This window comes from Netta rufina, assembly GCF_964035555.1.
Source record: "Netta rufina genome assembly, chromosome: 16".
Classification (NCBI taxonomy): domain Eukaryota; kingdom Metazoa; phylum Chordata; class Aves; order Anseriformes; family Anatidae; genus Netta; species Netta rufina.
Window position 1 is genome coordinate 2,634,869 of NC_140140.1, and position 23,831 is coordinate 2,658,699.

The 23,831-nt window shown below is 50.2% G+C and overlaps 1 protein-coding gene across 1 annotated transcript in view; it reads right to left on the minus strand.

Moving 5' to 3' along the window:
• The window catches only part of RIMS4 (regulating synaptic membrane exocytosis 4), a 55,349-nt gene extending 32,219 nt beyond the window's left edge, over nt 1-23,130 (minus strand). Inside the window, exon 1 of the mRNA XM_084296855.1 lies at nt 22,819-23,130. Coding sequence (XP_084152981.1) covers nt 22,819-22,915 — 97 coding nt within the window. The 5' untranslated portion in view covers nt 22,916-23,130. The remainder of the gene's footprint in view (nt 1-22,818) is intronic.
• Nucleotides 23,131-23,831: the final 701 nt, after the last annotated feature.

Sequence of the window (23,831 nt, forward strand, 5' to 3'; positions counted from 1 at the left end):
CAACATCAGTTAGAAAGGCCAGGTCAGGATTTCTGGTTAATTACAAGGGAGTTGAAGCAGAGCACCCTGTCCTAATTCTGCCATCCATCTTAAACTATTAATAACTCTGAGGACATTGTTTAAGTCCGGGATCTGAAATATGAATGAGCCTGAGCTGCAGAAAACCTCTCAGTTTAGAAGAGGATCACAAAAATGAGGTGACTTCTCAAAAATAAAGCAGCTAGAAAACGTCACTGTAAGAAAATGACGGCAGAAGATGAAAGAGCTGCCCTGCCTGTGCTTTGCTAAACCAGGAAGCTTTGCAAGAAGCTCTTCTGCCCTTCCTGAGCCTTCTGAGCCTGCCTGCTCACTAAGCTCACCTCTGGGAAGAGCCCACCTCACTGCTCCTCACTGCAAAAAGGCAACGGGCAAAACACCTCGCACAGCCTGCTCCTGAGCTGTGCTCTCCTGATGTGGATGGGGACTTTGAGGTTGTGAGCACCCTGGAGCAACCCAAGCTTCTCAGAGAAGCCAACACACCTTGCAATACGGGGGATATACAATTTATCAGGCCCTTCTTTCTGGGGCACTAATTCGGATCTTTCTCCCCACCATAGCCATCTTCTCAGAGCATTCGTAGGGTGTGCGTCTCTCCTAGCTCCCCACCAAATTCAGCTGAAATGGAAAGCCTGTGCTGCAGTTAAAGGAGCGACCAAGAGAGAGGAGAGCATGAGGACTGGGATCTGGCTTCAGCACTGAATTGCCTCTCAAATTCACAGCTAAAGCGGGTAAAGTTTAGTTTTCGTTCAGACAATTCAGGGGAAAAAGCTGACAAGCTCTAATATGAGATCTCATTCACGAGATTTTTCTCTTCTCTTCTGTCCCTGCAAAGCTCTTTTAAGAGCAAGCCACTTTGTCAAAACCACGTGTGTGAGCACAAAGAGCGAGCATTGGTCTTGACACAATAAATGAGTCATGCAGTCTTTTGTTCATTTGTTATAAACAATTAAAAATGCAGCCACGTTTCTGTAACAGGCACGAAGCCACAGCGCCCCAGAGTCATTCATAAACTAGACTCATGGTGCAGAATCGCACTTAGAATAGCATTTGATTTGTGTTTAGCTTGGGTTGTAATTACTTCATCATATTTTCCTTAAGGAAATGAATGATCAAATTCACAAGGAGCTGACTTTAATTATACACACTGCTTAATAACTTGCGTCCATTTGGAGGCAGTTATTTGATCCACTGTAGACGCAGAGAGAGGGAGACGATGGCCTGGCTTCCAGCAGAGCCGAACAATCCCAGGCACTCGGCTCCTCGGCTGAGTTTCACCAGGCCATACAACCACCTGGGGCAGGCTTCTGCAAAGGTGCTTTCACGGAGTACCTGCAGCAGACTTGCTCTTGCAGACGGAGGCACGCTGCTCACACGGGTTGTCTCACTCGGCCACCTTTCAGGAGCACGGATTACCCTGACACAGCTCGAGCGCCGGGTCCTGCTCAGGTAGGGTGCGAGCAGAGCACCCTGCCCTTCGTGGCCACGATTTCTGGCTGCTGGAAGAAGAGGGTCAGGCCTCCTGTGCCTGGAGGCAGGACAGGGCCAGCCGTCGCATTTTAAGCTCCAACATAAGCGGTTCATGGTGAATTACAAAGCAAAGTGGTCAAAACACCGCGTCATGTCACACAGGGAACTGCCCTGTCAATCACACCGCCTCGACGGCATCTTCAACTGGTGCCAAGGCAACGCATCAAGCACTGAAAAACGCCATCCACCACTAAAAACTGGGACGCTGAAAGGTCATTAGCAGGCTCCCAGCCAAGCAAAATGTTGCACAGCCCAGCCCCTGCAGAGGTGCAGGACTCTCCATCCAAGCGACGTGCTCACCCACAGACAGGGCAGGCACGGAAACGCCTCCTGCATCTGTCTCCTGCGTGCACAACGGGAGCGCTGGGTATAAAATCATAAAAACCTCGTTTGGTTTGAATTACCCAGTGACACATACACGGCAGCAAGTTCACCAAAAGCCCACGATTTGTGCCAAACCTTTCTAAATGCATTTTGTAGAAGGAGCAGGGATGAACACAATGCTTTAGAGCACCTCGCTGGTTTCTCTCCCTTGAGCTGGGGAGCAGAAATGAGAAGAGATGACCACGTCCACAGTGCCAGCTCTGCAGACAACACTGCCTGCCCAGGAAGAGCAGGCAATACACAGCAATGTGCATCTCTGTTTGGTGGGAGGGAACGTTTTAACGTAAAGAAACAACCTTTGGTGGGAACTTTGTCACCAGGCAGCTCCTGGCCACGCACAGCAAGGCCCCAGAGGTCAGCAGAGGACACCGCGCGTTACCCTTGCTAGCCAAGTGTCCGTGCCACAAGCCGCTTGCTTTTGGACCTGCATTTCACTTGTACACACCTTCTCATGCTTAAGTGGAGGCTGTGCTGAGGTAAAAAGGCCTTGGGATTTCTTGAGGTTGGTACCTGGCCACACAACCCCTTTTCCCCCCAAGCTGTCTTCAGAGCACCCCATGCAGGGACCACGCTGGTGACCGCATCCATCTGCCTGTGTGCCAGAAGCGACCTGTGCCAGGACGGAGCTGCAACTGCCCACTTATTTCAGCTATCATGAAACTGAACCTCAGGCGCATCAGAAAATGGGTTTTGGAGAGAGACGCCAGGTCCCAGCCCATGCAGTCCCTGACCACAAGTGAGAATTTCGGAGCGAGCTCGGAGCAGAGCAGCATCGTCCTCTCCTCTCCTCTCCTCCCTCTCCTGCCACCGGTTCAGCGCTCGGTTTCCCTGGCAACAAAAAAGAGCATCACCACAGCCTTCTCCCTCGCAAACGGCATACGAAAATGTGTCATTTTTTTCTGCTGGTGTCTTTTATCGCTAGGGAATAAGCCTGAACTCAGAACTCACCACTCAGCAAAGATGGAAATAGATCTCCATTATTTCTATTTAAAATGTAAGTATCTTTGGAGCCTTTAAGCTTGTCCAGAGATAGGTAGCGAGTAAGGGATTTTAATTCATTAAGTTAAAAAAAAAAAAACCTTGCTGAAGTTCACCTTTAAAGATAAATTATACAATCTGACGAATTTGGGGAAAAAAAATGCAGCTCATAAATTTAAAATCTGTATTGTAGATTCTGTTAATATTCTCTTTTGAAAAGCATTAGAAATGAAGATTACAAATTTAATAATGTAACACAGGGGAGGAATTATCCTCCTCCCCACATAAAAAGGCAATTTGTTCTTGCCTATAAATTGACTTTCTATTACTGTCATTATCCAGCGTAACGTGCTAAAATTAAAGGCTGCCCCACCGCAGCCCTGTGGCAACCCATGGCCCAAAACCTCTCATCCCAAGGATTTAGGGCATCGGGACGAGAGAGGGGCAGCGGACTCTGCTCGCTGCCGAGTGCCATCTCCTTGCCATGGGGCATCGTGACACTGCTGGGCATTAACAAGGGACTGAAAAGTAACGGGACTAAACCAGTAGGGAGGGGATAAAAATCAGGAGCAGAGGAATACATTGGGCTGTGGGTGGAGGCTGGGCCTGTGCCCTGAATCACAGGATCATTAAGGTTGGAAGAGACCTCCAAGGTCATCTGGTCCAACCATTGCCCTGCTACCAATGTCACCCACTAAGCCATGTCCCCAAACACCATGTCCAGCCTTCCCTTGAACACCCCCAGGGACGGTGACTCCACCACCTCCCTGGGCAACCCGTCCCAGTGCCCGACTGCTCTTGCTGAGCAGAAATGTCTCCTCATTTCCAGCCTGAACCTCCCCTGGCACAACTTGAGGCCATTCCCTCTGGTCCTATCACTGGTTACCAGTCACCATCTGTGCCCAGCCCACCAGGACCCTTTTGCCCCGCAGAGCACCAGCTCTTCACCCCTCGGCATGCTGAGTGTGCCTGGACCACTGGGATGCTGCAACACCCGCACGAGGACTTCCCGAGCAGCAGCAGGATTACCTATGTAATCCTATACTCAGGGGTTTCCTCAAACAGGCAACTACATGCAAACAGCTCCACTGAGACAACGTTAAAAACATACTTCATGTCTTCGCTGTCTGGTGTCCCATGGCTCTTCTGCCGTCTGTAAGATACTGATGGGTTATGACACATCTCAATAATAAAAGAAACCTCTCTGCCACTTCCTAGCAGCAGCACCACCCCTCCCTTTAGCCTCGTCCTGGTGCTGTACCTACCCAGCTGCACATTCCTTCTGTCACTTGATTTAACAAAATGGAAAAAAAAACATCCCTGTTTCACCCATCCTTCACACAGCAGGCAGCTGGAAAGCTTGCTCACATCTTCGTTAATTCTAGAAGAAAGCTGAGCAACTAGCACTGGGGGATGAGTTTACAGCAGCTGCTGACGGTTCTTGTCATTTCTGTTCATGAATTGCAATGAGTCTTAAAAGGAACGAAGCCGGTGTTTGGTCAAGACTGCTGCAGAGTAATGACGGCCAGCAGGCCCAGAAGGGGATGCCAGCAAGCAGGCTGGCGTGCCAGGCCAGCACAGGACCTGCTAATGGATGGCTCTGACCAGATGTGCCCTCTGCTCTGCGACAGGTCGGGTCTCAGCTTGTTGGAGGTCCCTCGCTGCGTGCAGTCAGCAGTATTTGCTTAAAACCTCCCCAGTTACCCAAACGCTAATTCACAGGAGCTCAGCGCTGGGAATAATGGCAGAAAACGAACAGGAAGGGGAGCTGTGATAACCAAAGAACCCGTCTGCGAGTCTGACACACGCACAGCAGCACCTCGCAGGCTCCCCCAAACCCAGGTTTCTGTCTCCCTGCTGCAGCAGTTACCAGGTCATAGGTGTGCAGATGGCCGGAGGTCCATGCCTTGCCCTTGGCCTACTCTGGAGAAAGGCACTGGATTTCACGTCTGCTCCGACCACCCGCTTCAATCAGAGTAGGCTATAAGGCGTTTGATTTTGAAGCCAATCACAATTCCAGCTCTCTGGATCCACAGGAGACTGCGGTGCATCCTCCTGGCACCCTGCGAGTCACATTCCTTCTCAGAGTCCTTCTGTTGTAAAACCCTTCTCAGAAATTTCATCTTACAAAGCACGACTCGGCCCTGTGAAAGTTATGCAAAATTTGACTTTTTCATTCTTTTTACTAGAGAGATGTGACTTTCTCCACTGCGTTTTACTGCTATGTAAAGCAGCTTTCTCTTCCAACGGTCCCCAGTCCTTTGCACAGCTGCCTAATGAATTCAAAGTGTGACATTTTGTTTTTCACACTGAGGTACACGAGGTACAGCACCGCTGTGAGATGAACTGGAAAACACAGGAGGCAGCGAGCCCTTCCCAGCAGCCAGCCCCAACGCCCTCAGCAGCACCCCCTGTACATTACAACTCTCAGCTTGCACCCAACCCACCAGCAACCTTCACTAAACAAACCAACGTCAACTTTGTAGACTATATACAAGCCTCTACAAATAACAGCATTTCACAAACCCCAGAGAAATTCTCTCCTTATTTCTGATACTCCGTTTCCTACCCCTACCTGGCTACTTGGACGCTTTGGTCACGAAGCCGTTCCAGGATCCCAGTGGATGTAAATCCTAGAAAGACTTTCCTGAGCACTGCAAAAACTCCTCTGATGTCACCCACACAGGAGGCTACAAACTGGCACCGGGATTTGTCAACGCTTTGTTTTGATCTTTTGGCAAACAAATCCACCCTCTGAAATGTTTGCAGGAAGCAGAGATAAAAAGCAGTAATGAATAAAGACCAAAGAAGTTTGAAGGGCTTATTTTTACCAAGTAATCAATACCTTCTGGCAGCCTTTCTCCAGCTCTAATAATACCAGCGAGGACAGTAACCCTTGGCAATTTTTGTTCACCGCTCTGCAAACATTATCTAATTAAGCATCGCAACCTACTCCTGGGAAGGAAAAGAAAGAAGGAGAGCATGAGCTCAAGTTCTTCTACAACGAGAGAAGGTAAGAAGAGGGTGAGTGTTGGAAGAGAGAGACAGCGAGTGCTAAAACGAGGTTAGAGCTGAGGAGCTCCAGTTTTTGCATGCCCATTCAACCAACCACATCGTCCCTCCGGGACCAGCTACAGAGGAAGGGTTTATTGGTCACACAAAACGTGCTCACATTTGCAATCTGTGCTCAGCACAGCCCTTGGTTTTGCTTTGCTGTGATACAGCATTAGGACGGCTGCCCAAGCCAACGCATTAATAAATCAAAGTGACAATAAGGCAGTTGGAGGGAGATAAATTATTGAGCTCAAAGCAATTTAATGCTTAAAGACTAAACTGCAGAAGATGGGAGCTGCTGAACACGGAGTCTGATTTTCCTTGGGACAGCTTTACTGATATGCTCAGGCTGCCAGTCCGCTGAAAATCTGGAAGAGGAAACGCTGCATCTTATCTCTTCGTTAAAACATGGCAAGTGATGACATCAATTTCATCTAAGAAGCAATTTCTCTTTGCAATCACTGAGTTCTTTCATACGGCTGTTTCCCACCTTCACTCCACTGAAGCCAAGAGGCGGATGATGGGTGGCTGACAGTAACCTATTTACAGCTCTCTTCTCCATCTGAACTCAATTTATATGACTGGCGCTGCGTAAGAGTCCTCCGAGATTTCTTACATGCAGGATGGGCCTGGGGATCCATTCTTCTCCTTTCACAGCTGGCTGTTCCCAGTAACTCCCACTGCAACGCACCCAGGAGAGAACTGAACTCTCCTAAAGCCTACCTGCCATAGCCAAACCCATCCTGCACAGCCCGTTATATTACAGTGGAAAGATGTTCCTATTGAAAGCACTACAAACAAAACAGCAGTTGCATCAAATTAAATTCACACACTCCTTCGTGTTTAACAAACACAGAACCTTATTCAAGGATCCCAATTATAAAGCAAATGGGTAATAGAAATCCATCTCTCATACAGTCCCTCATCCCACAGGGACAGCACGTTTCATATTGACTCATCTTATATAGATGGTTTTATCTTTGAACAGTAAGAGATTCTTAATATACACCTTTAACGCCAACTTTACCAACAGGATGAAAGTCACTCAGACATTTTGTTGAGAGTTCATTATTTACAGCCTTACAGGCTATTAACGCCGCACACCCCAGGCCTCTGACTTGGGGGAAGGTGCCTACAGCCTCCAGAAGACTTGTGGGATTCCTTGCTAGAGTCAACAAGACCATCTCCCTAAAATCTCATCCCCTTCAGGAAGGTTTGTGCTGGTTGCCCGCACGCAAAAAGACCTAAGAAACTTGTAATTATATTTCACGAGTTATGGCCAACGCTGTTGTCATAAAAAAGCAGTACAAGGAAAAATGTTACTCTTGACAGTAATGAGATTTTGCTTAAAAAAAGAAGAAAACCATAGAAACGGTTTCCTCCAATGTTGAACATCTTCCCAGTGAGGAACAGAGAGCAGATGCCCTACATAGCTTCCTCCCTTCTAAGCAGCATATGCACCAAAAACCAAAGGTTAAAGAATATGCTCAGCAAATTTTCTTCATGATAGCCAAAACCGTGTGCTCAGCCCTCTCAGTTGCTTTCAAAGTTTCCCTACCTTGCAGCTCTGCTTTAATGTTCCTAATGGAAAAACTGGGTCAGCTATAAATCTCTGGTCGGCATCTCAATATTATGGGTTGGCACTCTGAACTTCTGTTGGCTTTTAGAGGTTTGATACAAATCTTGCCCTTTAAAACCTAACGATACAGCTTGGGGCCTCCAGCCATCCTCAGATCTGTTCTTCTGTGTCTTAAAGAAAACAGTTTGAAGGGAAAGACAACGTCAGCAAGGACCCTAAAACAGTAGAGAGGTGAGAGAGACGGGTGCTACATCAATAAAGAACACCCATATTTTGCTCAGTTCTCAACAGTGTATTTGCTAAATATACACAGGAGTTTGGTGCCTCCTTGAAAATCAGGATGAAGAAATAATGACACAAAAAAAAGACAAAATCCAGCCCCAGATCAGGAGGTACGTTCAGAAGCAACAAAGGCAGCATGAGGACAGAGTTAGAGCGAGGTACTCCAGGTTCCCTCCAGTCACCCCAAGTAACTCCTAGGTGTTCCTCTAACCACCGTGGAAGCTGCACCTCCTCCAGGCTCTGTTTGCCCACACAAAGCTCTGCAGCACACAGCAACATGTTGCAGTACCGACGTACTTCCTTTAATCCCACAAAAAGCCACCGGTTGACTCGGTGACTCCAGGCAGTTTTGATATGACCACCTGTGCCAAGGCTCACAGCGGGAATAAACCCCCGCAGGACTTCAGTGGGCACCTGACTCTTCGGTGGTGATCTGCAATATTAGAGGTGGGAGATGGATTTCAGGTCATCGACTCAACCAGGAAAGGGCCCCGGGGTGCTCACCTCGACCTAAGCCAATGTCTAAGACCTAAGCCACATCTAACCCCAGAGTCAGCATGCGTCGATACAAATCCACTTCTGGAGCCTTCTGAACTAAGTATTTTCTATTACTTTGGGGCAGCCATTACAGAGTCACAATATTTAGTCAACCTTTTACTTCTACAGTCATTAATCATGCACCATTTAACTACTGGTTTGTCATTTACTCTCCTAATCCTTTTCAAATCCTTCTGCTTATTTTCACATCTTTTTTCAATCTCGTTCTGTGCGCCTTGTTAATTACACTCCTTCGCTGTCATAGGCTGCTTCAGCACAGACACGGTGAGCCCGAGGTGGTGCGATCGCTTGCTGGGTTGTGTCCAATGCAGATTTGCCACTGCAACGTTTAAAACAAAGCCACGTCATGGGAAGATCACAAAATATGCTTAATTGTCTGGACAGCTACTTAGGACTCTATGGGGAGGAAGGGAGAGGGGCCATTTGGTGTTGTGCTTGAAGACGATGTTTCTAACCCTGTGAGGTACAAGGAGAAAAAATGTCAATGGTTTCCATCTTTTTAAAATAAATAATGCTGTTCCCTTGCCTTTCAAAGGGCTGTTGTTTGCATTTTCGTCATTCACCCCTGCTGGTCTCGGGAGACTGGCAGCCTCTCAAAGAGGGCAGGGGAGGCCAGCCTGGATGTCGGAGGTCAGCAAAAGCCAGGATGTGGCAAAAGCCAAGTGACAGGTGTCAAATACGGGTGGTAGATGGATGAGACAGGCGTCATCATAAAATTTAAACCCGACTGAATTATTCATAGCAAGAAGGAAGACAAGAGGCCAGGCAAAGTATGTAACAGGCAGAAGGAACTGAGGGAAGGAGATGGTTGCCGTGAGGAGCAGCGGACTGCTTTTCAGAGGTACCCAGAGTTTAGAAAGCCTACCCAAAATGTACGTACGGCTCCACAGATTACTCCCAGAGACATTTTGGGAGGGGAGGCTGCAGGTCCCAGCAAGAGTCTGAGCACGTATCTTGACATCCACACGCCCTCTGGACTCTCAGTTTTCATTTCGCTTCTGGAGCCAGTCTTGACCTTTCCTGCCAGTGATGCAAACGCTAAGACAGTGCATACGGAGAGTGGAAAGGCCACAGAGTAACGGCTTCGTTCAGCCCGGGACAGCTAACCAAGGCTGGTGAGGATCGGTTACACGCCACCATCGCTAGCTACTGACTCAGCATCTCCAAAAAAAAGCTGGGAGGAAACGCTCAGCACTCCCACCTCCCCCGGAAAATCTCGGAGGTGGCTAGCAGCCCACCCGAGGAAAACGTGCGGAGCTCCACAGGGAGCTGAACTCAGGCAGCTCCGTTCAGCTCGCAGAGAATTGTTGAGACGCAGCTTTCAGAACAACACTTCCAGCTGAAACCCAAGTGTTTAACTACAACCCCTGCAGGCTTACCGACTGCCTCCCAAAACAGCGGCCTGCCCCGTTCAGGAGGCTGTTGGACAGCTTCCACTTGCCAAGAAAACTGCTGTGGCCGCAAGCGCCAAGCATGCTCGTGTGTAACCCGACCAGATCAGCAGCTTGGAATTAATTTAGGAGCGTGGATCAGTTCTCAAACATTATTTTTTTTTGCCATCAGTAAGACCTACTGAAAGTGCTAAAGAGGAATTATTATGCATAACACCTGCAAGAACTTGCTGTAAACACATTTGGCAGTATCGGGAGGTTCCTTTATGGCAGAATCCATTTTTATATACACCTAATATTTTCAGGTTTTCAAACGATTGTCAGTGTGTTTGTAGAGGCTGTTAATGAAACTCACTGCTAAATGCAGTTACGATTCTGTAGCTATTAATACAACGTGACATCAGTTATGTCAGCTTCCGAGTGAATCACAGTCGCAAACTTGTAGGTGTTCGATAGCTGGTTGTCAAGTTGAAATAGAACATTGTTAAATATAATCCAACTCTGTCCTAGTTTTTCAGCTCTTTTCCTCTTTGTGCGCTGCAGCCTTAGTGGACTGAACACCTGCAGTTCTGAAGAGATAAGCACAGGAAAATTAAGGGAAAAAACACATCGACTATTAGACCACTTAGATCAGCAAGTTTTAAAATGTTTGCTTTTGACTGCAATTTCATCTCGAACCTGAGAACTGTAAGAGCTCACGAGAACAGGTCAATGAATCTTTCACAATGCCTAGCAAGACGCACTCATATCAAGATGTTAAGCTTTCTTTTTTTCCTTACAAACTGAAATAAAAGGATGAGAATCTTTGCTATCATAGATATTTACATTAGAGCAGGCAAAATCCAGCTTTCAAACCATTTACTGAGGCAAAATACTGCTCGAATCAACATTAACGACACCTGCAGAACACTTTTGCATCAGTCAGCCCGTACACAAAAACATTCGTAACAGGACAGACAGAAGCCTGGGAAATCATTCATGAGCATTTTGATCAATTAAACGTTTTCAGCCCATCATGATGTCACCCCGCCAGGATTCACTTCCCCCTGCACCGCCTGCCTCCCGAACACTTCGTGTGCGGTTCATATCCTGGACAGCTCAGCTCTGGAAGCCCAGCCTTTGGACGCCACGGCAGGTGCTGAGGGAAATAAACAGTTTTAGAGATGTCAGGAAATTAAGCACAATTGTGGCCCGAATGAAGACTTCCTGATTTTCCACAGTCAGTCTGTCCTACAAGCAGATGGTTGCAGCGAACAGACTGTGAAAACGGTGTCAAGTACACCAACGAAAACAGACTGTGGATAATTAGCCTGGTATTACTCCTACAGCTGCAAGCCAAATTTCACCTCAACCACCCATACAATGTTTCATGGGCCTCTCTAGTAGGTAAACTGGGTGGCATGGAGTCAAAAATAGGAAACAGTGAAATAGGACCAACATGATGCCATGGTAGGGGCACCTGGCTTGGGCTGGGTCTTGGCAAAATTGAGTTTAGGATTTAAAAACAAAACAAAACAAAAAACAAACTGTTGTCCCAGAGCAGTAAGTGTTTCTCCAGACACAGAGCAGACAGGTCACAAGAACAGATTTACTTGTGATGCTAGCCAGAAGCTAGGATTTCAGTGGAAACAGATGAAAAACAAGTTTATAGAAAGATAGCTCAAGTCTCTGGCATTGCTCAAGCAGAGGAAACCCTCTGCCAAATGGGAGAGCTGAGAATTGCTGTTGTGAAACAGTCCAGAAGAGGGTCCCAAGGAACAGACGTGATCAAAAGTCAAGCTCTTCCCTTATTTTCAACCGGTGCTTTCTCCAGTCTTCCATCTATCCTCGCATTCCCTTCAAGTGAAGTCCTTTAGACCAGGTGGGGAAGCCACAAGCCTGGTTTTTATCATACATGATACCATGACCCCTTTACGCGACAGCACCATGTGAGAGATGGGCCTGCCGTGCACTCACGTGGTGCTGGTTTGATCATCCTCACCTCATGCATTTCAGAAAGACAAACCACTAGGTAAATGACTCCTGACCCATGCAATTCTCAGAAGCAGCACGTGCACACTGATAAAACCAAGACCACTGCACTGCTCCTCCAGAGAGTCGAGCAGGAGTGGAAAATATCAGTGGTGGAACGGCCACGGGCTGCCATACAGAGAGTATCTTCAGCTTGCTCCTTGCCAAGTCTCTAGCTTATCAATAAAACATTGAGAACAGCTTTCTGGATGTCAAGGGAAAGGAGCCAACAAACATGTGTTGTCTGCACCGCGAAGAAATCCACGATGCTAATTTTGGAAAACATCACCTGGTGGAAACGTGTAAATACAGAAAGAAAAGGGGGAAAAAACAGATGGGAAATGCTGAGAACCCTAGCGGGACACTGTGAGCGCAGAAGTAGCAGCAGGAACTGAAGCATTTATAGGCAGACCAAAACCATGGGGGCTCTACCCAAAGACCTGAGGCTGCTGTCCAAGGTGGCCCCAGGGCCAGCAGCGCCCGGAGCAGCCGATGGATTGCATGCAGGAGGCTGCTGAAGGGATTGGCCCCACGTGTGGCAAGGTCATTTCCCCCATCGAGTGATCTTGGAGCCCCCAACAAGGAGCCGAAGGTAGGAGCAGGTGCTGGGGGTGCCAGGAGCACGGCAGATCTTCCAGCGAGATGCTGCTCCTCCGGCACTGCGGAAAACAGGGGCAGATGCTTTAAAGCTGAATTATGCAGGAACCGCCCCGTGGAAAGCAGGAATACCTGCCTTACTGCAGGCACCCCGACGGGCACGGAGGGCACCTCTTCCAGCCTCAGCCCCATCCCGCAGCTCACAGAGCCCGTAGCTGGGTGCCGCGACGGCCCCAGCCGCAGGAGGAAGGCACAGCGACGGCACAGGAGCGGGTGCCATGGGATGCTGACGTTACCATGGAAATGTCCTCGTACCGCACAACATTTTGACACCGTCTGATTTCCGAGAGGCAGCGAGGACGTGGCAGCCTGCAACACCCGCACGAGGGGGCTGTCAGAGCTTCACCACGGGTGTCCCTGCAGCCCCTTCGGAGCGCCCGGGTGGTGGGTTTTGACCAAGCTGGCAGCTTTCAAAAACACACGAGGAAGCTTTTAACAAAACCAGCTCCATAAATCACTCTGATTTCATGTGTACCGTCTGCCAGGCCGGGCGCTGGTCTGCACACCCACCTGGGGCATTTCTTGCCCTGGTTTCCACACCAGCGTTCTCAGTGCTCCTCCATCAGCCTGTTCCCATCCCGAGGGTGCTCCTCCGCTTGCTGGCTCAAGCCCGGACCAGCAGAGCTTCAGCCTCACACAAGCAGGACTGCTGCTGATTTTCACAATGGCTGTGGGCAGATGCGGCCCGAAATCCCATTCCTTTTCGATAAAAAGTAGAGCCCAAAACTCACAGGCATTTCTGCCCAACTTTCCATATTTAATATTTAAAACAAGCACACACTCTGGTTGTCAAAACCACGATCCGTGGCAGAAAGCTTGTTTTTATCTTGAGCTACACCAGCCTAGCCTGTTTCATCTTATTACAAAGAAACAAAAATCCCAAATCCAGAGGGGATGCATCTGTGGGCTGTGATTCCCAAAGGCAGATGTACAGGGATCAGGCAGACCAGGTACAAAACCGTGTGCTTCCTGACAGGTACCGAAATCACCTCTGACCAAAGGGGAAACGTAACAGTGGGCTGTGACAGCAACTCATCCTGGTTGTGGGGTTTTTGTTTTGTTGAGGTGGGGAGCAGCGGCCAACTATCAAACCACAGAAGTTAGAATGGATCGCTACCTACCTGCACCATCGGATGAATTTTAAAACCCCTGTGGAGGTAAAAGGGCCCCGCAGAACTGCTGCAGGGCAACTGCCCCGATCCCATGGGCCACCAGTGAGACCTCGTATGGGCTAACAGGGCTTCAGCCAGCGGGAGGCGGCACGTGATGGACATCAGAGCGCTACTGGGTCGTATTTGCCATGATGTGGCTCTCTAGGAACAAACCGGCTACAACAGCTGGAAATCTGACAAGCATGAAAGAGGAAAAGCCTTCTCATTTATTTCCCTGACAATGCAATTAAAAACAAAATACGGATATAAAGCAGCAACATTTAAATTTGGAGTCAAATTTTCCTTTTTACTTGTGCTGCGATTTCACGCATCGAATACAAGAAAGGAAAGGTAAATAGTAGAAATAAAATTAAAAAAAAACAAAAACAAAACACCAGCCACCCACACAATCCTTCCAAGATGCTGAGAAGTGCTAAATGAGGAGCTGGATTTCCAACAAAAAAAAAAAAAAAAAAAAAAAAAAAAAAAAAAAAAAACCATTAATCTTCTTAGACATCTTGGTTGTGACACAGTTACCATGTTTCCCATCCCCGTGGCAGGACACATTTCCTGCTAGCTGTCAGTACTCGCGGTATCGGTGGGCAGCCGGCGGGAGTCCCACAGCACTGGAGGCAGGCCTGACCCCGCAAACACCGAGCTCTTACAGCTACGGGGATGGTGAGATCCAGAGAGGGACAAAATCACACGTGCCATGGGGAGGGAGACACCTCACAGTCCCAAGAGGTTTGCAGGGATGCTGCAGTTCACCTGTGGATCCTCAGTTTTAGGTCTGTGCTTCTCAGGCTGCCAAAACCATCCAAAACGGTGCAGAGCGCCCAGAGCCGGGGGGACAAAGCTCCCTGGTATAGCCACATCCCCAACCCCAAATCCCACCAACGTCCCGCAGCACAGGTCTGGGTAAACGGCAGACACAGAATTTAGGCGGGTACCGACGGGATAAAATAGGTCACCCCACAAATCAGTGAGAGGAGACTCAGCAAAGGCACCAAGCAGTGGCTCCGAACGCAGAAAGAAATTAAATGCACAAAGGCCAAAGAGGGAATGAGCAGCCAGGCAGCAATCCTGCACAGAACAATCTAGAAAGGGGCACGGATCACATCCCAAATGCGAGTCAGGAAGAGGGGTGCTCCTGCAAATGCTGTGCATTTATAGGAACGTCGTCCCCGAAGCGTGGGGGATGATTTCCTCTCTGCTAGCAGCCGGGCAGAGCTCAGCCAGAGCACTGTGCACGATGCTCCGCGAGCAAGAGCCTGCACACAGCAATGAGGGCAACGCAGTGCTGGCAAAGTGCTCCGTGCTAAGAACCAAATCAGGCTTCTTTAGTGTAAAAAGCAAGAGGCTAAAAAGGAGGGAGAGGGACGAGAGAGAGTGACCGTGGCGATGACGGTCACCTCCTGACGTCGGGGTATCAGCACGGGGAAGAGGAGCGAAGCCTTCCCCTACAGCCAGCAGCGATCGGCTGCCTCCCGCGTCACTAGGAGCAAGACACCAGTAAGGCGCTTAATTTCAATGAAGATTTAGGTCGAATTTTTCGGGAAAGCTGTCCTTCTAATTAGAAACTTCAGCAGGAAGATGACAACAAGCTGGGGTGCTGACAAGTGACTTCTCAAGGACACCTCCCCCCCCTATGCTCCTCGGAGTAAGGACACGCAGACATGAGCAAGAGCTCCTTAGTCATAAACCAGGTTTAACAGAAATGTGAGATTCACCCCTGTACACGCTGTACTCTCCAGCTTGTTGAGCACTTGAACATTTTAACTGGCTTCTGCAAGATCGTGCGAGTTCTTTGTGTGTTGGAAGAAGGTGATATAACGCTAATGGCACGAGGCTGAAACCCATTAACTGCCACGGGGACTGAACTGTGGCTAGATTTGGTTAAAAAACAGGGGGTGCTGAGCTCTGCTTTATTCCTATGCGAAGTTCAGCTGGCTCAGGGCTTCCAGTCCTTTTATTCATGCTGCTTTGCAAAAGCAAAGCCAAAGATCCAGCTTAAAAGCTGATCCCAGGCAAGCACAGTTTGGTAGCACGAGCAGAGCGTGCCCCGTTCGTGCGTGCTGCCAGCAGCTGGTCAGAGCACTGGCACCTGCTGAGGCCTCGCTCGTGTTGCACGATCCCTGCCCTGACACATCCCCACACAGCGCAGCTCTCACAGCCTGTCCCAGAAGCCAAAGCCAAACCTCAGAGGAGCATTCCTGGGTACACGGATATTCAAATGGTGCCGAGCAGCTCGGCAGAGGACTAGAAATCCTCGTTCAACCATGCTGGCCGTGCTTCGAGGCAGGTGGCTGCGGGAAAGAGCAGGGGCGGAGGAGATGGGAGGCCCGAGAAGCCCGCGTAAGGCAGGTCCCACTGCCCACTAACTGCGTCGGCAGCTTGCAGACCATCCCCTAAATTAAAACCCTCATGTTTCTAATCTAACCGAGGCACTCAAATACGGGCAGATAGGGCTTCAAAAAATAATCGCACAGATAAATTATTTCTCAGAACAGCTACTCCAACCAAACGTGATTATCCCCCCACACGAAGCAGGTTCATACATTGTCAAACAGAAACGCTGAAGCAAAGCACTTCCAGCACTTCCCAGCTTGTTCTGATGCAGGAACCTGACGGAGTAAAGACTATTTTCTTTAGCCTGGAGAACAGAGTGCTTTTGAATTAATAAATGTTGCATTAGAATTAATTTCACATGAAATAGAAGCAGGAAGGAAACAGTTTCTCCTAGACAGAAAGCTTTCCAGGGACACACTTCTCTATTTGCAGCAAATTGACAGCAAAACAAGGGGAAGAGAGACGCTTCCCCTGTGGCTGGCGGAGATGACGCAGAGGCAGCCCTCCACAGCTCCTGCACACGTGGCTGGGGAGCACCAACATCCTCTCAGCATCCGGCAGGAGATGTACGGCCGGCTGGGCGCCGTCACCTTCGAGGGAAGCAGCGCTGTGCTCTCCACGACTGCAAGCAAGTTCTGTGGGTAGAGGGAAAATAAGGAAAAGGTTTCAAGTCCCTCGCTCCTAAAGCTGACTCTTTCACGGGGTTCTTGCTCCCTTCTGGTCTCGAAGGCGAACAAATCCTTACTGTGTCTCTGCAGCCCTCCCCGTGCACACCGGTCACACAGCGGGCAGTGGATCCGCAGGACCAAGAGTTCAGTGCAGCGTCCTCACTGCACAGGAGGTGCAGGAACAGCACAATCCAGCAAGCTCCGTGCCAACCCGAGGTCTGCGGTGGAAGATACTCATCACGTCTGATCCGGATTCAGTCCTGACAGGGCTCCGCAGCCATTAGCCACGGCACCTCTGCTGTTGGTTCACTCCATACACCTTCCTTTGATGGAAGAGTGATTGTTCCAGCAGCTCCTCTAAAATCATTCCTATTTTTAGTTTTAATCCCTTTGTAAAGCAAAGGTCTGCTTCCACAGAGCCAGAACGAGCCCAGCTGGGAGGAAGGCACTCCTTCCAACCAGGACAACCTGAGGCCAAGGTACACCCCACGGAGAGGCAGTGAAAGCCATGTTTTTTCATTCTATGGTTCCATGAAAAGCCACAGCTTTCACTGCCTCCTGCACAAGAGAGCCAGCGAGGTTCATAGCAGGGATCAGGCCACAAGCAAACTCCCTCCACACCCGGTTATTCCAAGGCTGATTCGGATTTGCCCTGCAGCATCCCCTGGGTAACGCATTGCCAGATGAGCCCCAGATTTTAGGTTTGTGCAGGGCTTCAGGGATGAACTATCATCTCACTTGTAAAAGGTTAACAGGAAACATACTTAATATCCCCACTGTGCAAATAATTTGCCTTGTCCTCCGTACGTTCTCTGTGTGAATGTGGTTACCTACCTACCAAATAATTAATAAAAGTGGGTTTGGGGTAGCCTGTAAACCTCTTAGCTTCATCCAAAAGAAGGAAAAGCAGACCACAAGGACTTAACAATTTCAATATATATATTTTTAAAAAAGATTAATGCTTGAATCATCATTTTCTTTAACATTATGTGCACCCCAATCCAGCACAGTGTTGCCATTGAGAAATATCCATGGCAACTTGAAAACCTACATAGGGGATCTCTCTATTTAATAACTTCACGGCTCTTTAATGTTTAAAATTATAGAGAAGTTAAATGTTTAAAATTAGAGAATTTCAGCAGATACAACCCAGACAAAAAAGTTTTCTAAACTAACCTAGAAGCCTGCACCCAGCCCATTGTTCCAGCCCGGTATTAAACGTTTACCAACCCACTGAATTAACATTTCACACAGTTGCTCTTCAAAGCAATTGATCGTGGCGCAGCGCATCTGCCAGTACTCGATAGCGTGTGAAAGCAGCAGCCGAGGCTGAATTTTATCTCGAGCTCAACTCTCTTCCGAACAAGCAGCTGCCACAAGAAGGCTTACTGGCAGTATCTAGGAGACATTTTGACTTTGGAAACCATTTTCTCTCTGCCAGACACTTGGCTCCAGCTGGCTGAGGCACGATCTCCTCCTGCCGTCTCGTGGCCGTGGCCCGCTGACCTGCTGCACTCCGACGTGTCCTCTGCAGCTGCACCACGGCTCCTGCTGGTTCCTCATCAAAGCCTCTTCACTCTCCAGGCTTTCACAGGTGTAGGATCCCTGTAACTCACGTGAGTTTACCCCTGTGCGGATGCTCAGGGATGCCTGGACTTCAGGGCAGCTGTATCTGCAACACGACCCGTGGTTACAGGCTCCCAGACATCCAACCTGTCTCTCTGTCGGGGCATGCCTTAGATGCCTGCTCCCAGTGCAAACAGGTTTCCTTCCCAAGGAAGGCAGGACTCGGGATGGAGGAGAAAGGAGCTGGTGCATGCCTGCCCCTCACCCTTCAGTCCCAGCACAGCTGGAGCAGACACTCGGGCACGAGAAGTGCTCCTGGATCCTGAGGTTCACGCACAGTGTCTCCAGCAACCCCAAGGACCAGCTCTGAGAGCACTCAGGACAATGCCACTCCCCAGAGACACCGCAGGACGTGCAGGTTCCACAGAGTTCAGAGCAGGCTGCCCTTACTTCAGTGATCTTTAGCCCTTCCCTACCTGTGTGTCTTCAGGTAGGATCTGTGTCCTCTGCAGCGCACAGGGTCCTGGCTGGAGGCTCCCCTCTCCTCAGAGCCAAGGGCTGCTCCTGGATTCCCACCAGGACCCCTCTTACACCAACTGCCCCCACTGTACAACCACCTCCCCTCTCCTGCCCAAAGCCCACCGGGTTTTTCGCCTACAGCTCCAAGTCACTGCTACTGCTCTCTACCAAATCCTCGCCTTCTGCTCTGCTTTAGAGAATTTCCCCAAACTCCAAGCCCCACAGCTGGGACGTGCAGGCCCTCTGCAGCAAGCAGAGGGTTCAGCAGAACATCCCCACTGACCCTAAGGATCCTCCTTGGTCCTGGACAGCGCCAAGACCTCTCGCGGTGGATTTCCAGCACCCTGCTCCACACTGCTCGGGGTTTTTGACTGCAACCTGCACACAGAGCTCGCGAGCTGTCCCCAAGGCAGGTTGCCACAGCCATCGCAAGTCCTTGACAGCCTATTTTTAAGCCACTTGCCACCTGGCAGTTCAGGCCCTTCTGACACGTTGCCACCAGCACAGCAAATTGCTGCTTCCAGCCAGGAGCAAGAACAGGAGCAAGGCGGATCCTTCACACAACCAAGATTTGTGCTTAATTAGAAATATGCATGGGTTTAAGGCTTGCATTTCTAGAGAAATGTGCACAGAGTGCAGTCAGTCACATTTAACATGCTGGTGATGGACAGCAGGCAAAGCAAGTCAGGAGAGGGCCCCGGGATGGCAGGCAGGCCCTCAAAGGCCAGCAGGGCAGAGGAATAATCCCCAGGACAAGTGCAACCAAGGCAAACCACCCTGCTTTGTACGGAGAGGCATGTAACCGTTTGGACATTTATGCTTAATTTTAAAAAAAAACAAACAACTCTTTTTAGTCTACTACTCCATTAGGGAAAAACTAACAGAGTTCAGGACAGGCATTTGCATAAGTTAAACCAACACCTAAGCAGATAATAACCGCGGTTTCAGAATCCTTACCTTCCGCTGACATTGATGGGGACCTTCGTGGAGCAAAGGCAGCAGCACTCAGCCGGCAGGAAGCACAGCAACATTACCATGCCGAGATCAAAAGAGTTATTAACCTCGAGTCCTTACACTATTGAGTGCAGACAGTAATTTCTGTTATTTCAGAGCCCCACTGCAGCTTACCAGCGAACAGAGCTCAGTGTTTGCTCAGAGTATCCTCTTTGTGTAAGCAGCTGAGGAATGAACAGGGTATTACAACACAGGAGAGCAAATTTCAGTGCCACTCCATATCCATCTCTTTGGAGAGACAGGCACGTGATCTTATTTGCCACGGCACACATCTGAGGCTCTATCACCCCCTCCCCACGGGGTGATTAGCTCTGGAAGCATTCAGAAAATCCACTTTCTCGCTCCAGGTCCTTCACTGCCATCACTGTCCTGTGTATACTCGCCTCCAGCCTCTGTGCACTGTGATACGAGCAGCATCTGCACCCACTCCACTGCCGAGAAATCAGTTTTCTCACATCATCACCGGTTTTGTGGCAAGCAGAAGAGAAGCTGAGAACAGCCTTCTCATCTGCTGCCTGAAAGATGGACACTAACAAAAGGGCCAATACAAAAAAGGAAACATTACAAGTAAAAGCATTTCTCAAAAGCAGATCCATTTTTCAAGAGAAAACGTGGAACATCCTAGAACCCCCAGATGGTTCCAGCACTGGCCAAACCTGGCTAGCTGTTTCCATGTCACCACACCTCTCAGCATGGGCTCTCCTGAAAACTTCCTTCTAATCCCTTTAATCTGACCCACCTGTAGTAACTCAAATGAAACAACTCAAAAATTGTCCTTGTTTGATGATTTGAGTTCTCATTAGTTCCCAAGCACCTCTGTTCAGAAGGAGTGGTGTGGCCATTTATCAACTCCTCGTCTTTTTCCGTAGGATGAGCATTCTCCTAAAGATGTGCTTCTCAGCTTCAGACAAAATGGATGATGTGCCTGTTTGAAATAAGCTTGCTTACTTTACCAATGCTCGTGGGATCAATTTATTTATTTTTTTGCTGCCACCTCCTGTGGAGAACATCTTGCCATATGCAACATTCACCTCCCTGAATGAGCTATCAAGATTTTATTTTTTTTTTTGGACAGAAATCACACTGCAACCCAAACTGGTCAGAACCTCACTCTACGCATGGGCATGAAAATTACAGAATCTCTTCTGGCACAATTTCATCATTTATCATTTCCCTTTTGTGACATTTACTTCCTTGAAAAAAAAAAAATCCAGGCTTCTGGTTTTAACACACACACACAAATACAAAGCAGCACACACTCATCCTTACTGGTTGCTCATACGTGTCTGAACACACATTCAAAGGCACAAAATACAGAAACAAACGCTGCAACATCCCCGGTGTGCTGCACAGCACCCCAAACAGCTTTACTGATGAGGCTAACTCAGACAGGCAAGATCCTCTAATAAGCTGCTGGAGAATGAGGTCTTAATTGTACATTTATTTAATTCAGAGGTGAGCACTTGTGCTGTATAAAGACAGCCTATCAGCATTCATGCATGAGCATTCACTAAGTGTGAATAAATAAATACAATTGTGTGCAAACCCATTTTTCTAAGCGCTGGAACAGGAAGCATTTGCTTAAACCATCGCCCAGCGCCGAGCAAAGGGGCTGGGCAGCAGGGAACGAAATGCTGCTCAGGGCTTCGCGCCGGGTGCTTGTACTCCAGCATGTCTCACCATCAGTCATTTCTGAAGCAACAGCGCCAAGACTTCCCAAAGCTCCCGTTATCGCCATGCATGCTCCCCGGCATCCAAACCAAACATGAAGTGAAAATAAATCAAGAGCAAAATGTTGAGGATAACATTAAAATAAATATCTATCCACTGGAGGATACAATCTTCTGCCTGCTGCCTGGCATCCTTGCATGATGCTGATGACAATCAGAAGTTAATCACACAGATGATGAATTTATTCTTACGTCAATTCCTTTAGAAACAACAATGTTAAAGGTGCAGCAGTGCTGATTTGCCCATGTATTCCTGCTGGCATCTGCACATCCTGGGATGAGCTCCCAGACAAAGGAGCATGCCGGCATTTTGAGGGATGCAACCATGACAGTCCATGTTAAAACACGCCTTAGTTACCAACTTTCATTATTTGCTGCTCAGATTCATGTATGGGTTCGGTCTCTTGCACAGCACGGACTGTGAAAAACATCTTTCATTTACGAGTGAGCCGCTGGGGACGGATGAAGCACTTACAGCCACTGCATCCACTGCCTTGTGCCCTCCCTACCCACACAGCTGCTGTGCTGCCCTCCACTCCCGGCACCTTCTCCAGCACCCGGTGCCCTTCCTTTCCCATTCAATCCAATTTCTTTCCTGCTTTTCCTTACCCTACAGCCCTCTTTTTGAAGCTCGGTCTCATTTTATGGACACTGCCAACTCTTTGAGGCCAGAAACGTCTTTACAAAGCAGACAAAAACCACCGCACCCGCTCTGCGAGGCTTCTGCACTTCCATGTATGTCATGATCCACTTCACTCTCGTTTAAAGGGACTGATTGCCCCGCTCCCCAGCCCTGAAGGCTCAGCACCCCTCAGCCCAACCAGCCTGAGAGCCGGCCGCGATGTCCGGCAGCAAACCCACCTCCTCCCTGGAGGCAGCCAGCACCAGGCGGCTGATGCTGAAGCCGTTCTTTGGCAAATCTCCCCCGGTTTCGATACCGATGGGAAGACAGAGCATGTTTCATCGCCACGAAACGCCTTCCCTCCTAACCTCCGCGGGCACACGCTCCCTGATGCATACTGGTGGGCATCCCAGTGCCAGGCACACCGTGGGCGCTGGACCACCCCTGGGCAGCCGCTCCTTGTGGCCGGGGAGCCGAAGGGGACCACAAAAGGAGCCCACAGGTGGGGACCACCGACACCCCCAGCCCTCACCTTGGGCCAGGGCGAGTGCCGGCACCCCACAGCCCCCAGCTCCCCCGCCAGCCCCCGACCCCTGGGAGCGCAGCCCCCTCGCTACCCGCTCCCAGCACAGCGGTGGCCGGGCAGGCACCGTCCCCTCGCCCCCCACAGCCCCTCCCCAGCCCCTTTCGGCTCCTTCCCCCACCCAGCCCCGAGCCCGCACCGCTCCCTCTCCCCCTACCCGCGTCCTCCTCGTCGAAGCTGTTCATGCAGGGGAAATAAATGGCCAGGGCCTCGAAGGAGGCGGAGAGGCTGAGGCGGCTCTGCGACCGCTCCATGAACAGCCCGGAGCCGGGGGCACCGCCGGGGGCTTCCCCCGCCGCCGCCGCCGCCGCCGGTGGCTTGGCCAGCTTGGCCGCGCCATTCTTCACTCGGAGCACGGCCCGCGGCGTCTTGGCTGCGGCAGGGGCCTCGGCGAGGCGGTGCGGGGCGCTGCGGGGCCGAGCGGAGCGGAGCGGTGCGGAGCGGAGCCGAGCGGAGCCGAGCGGTGCGGAGCCACCTGCTGCCGCCCGCCGCTGCCGGCACCGCCCCGCTCCGGGGCCGCGGCCCCGCCTCACGCCCGGCACCGGCGCCGCCAATGGCGGCCCTGAGGGGAGGGAGGGGAGGAGAAGGGGAAGGGGATGGAGGGCCCGAGCCCGGGCTCGCCGCCCTCCGGCCGGGCTCGTAGCGCAGCCCCCCGGCCCCTCTGGTTCGTGAGGGGAGCCCCGGGAGCGGGTTCGCCTCAGTGCGGTGAAGGGGGTGCCGCCATTGCGGTCCGGTGCCCGTCCTCCCCCATATAAAAATAAACACAAAAGTTAGAGTTTGAAGGTGTTTTTCTCACAAATGTGGTCCCAAGGGTGGTCGTCACGCTGAGCCCTACCGCCTCCGTCTGCCCTGTACACGTTTCTGGTTGTATTGAAGGATATTTGTTGGCAGGGGGTGCGAGGCGCCATGTGGGGATGGAGGAGGTGAAGGACACCAGGAGCTGCCCCATTCCCCAGCTCGGTGCCATAAACGGCTCAGGGCCCCATTTCCCCATGCTCTGCAGGGTTTTAGGACACGGGGTGGGCACATTGCTCCCAGGGGCACCGTGTCAGAGAGGCAACAGCCATGAGAAGACCTGGGGTGGCTGGCAGGAGGTCCCCCAGAGGAGGTGGACGCAGCTCACTCGTAGTGCTCTGACTTGAGACAGAGAACGGCATCGGTGGTTCCTGT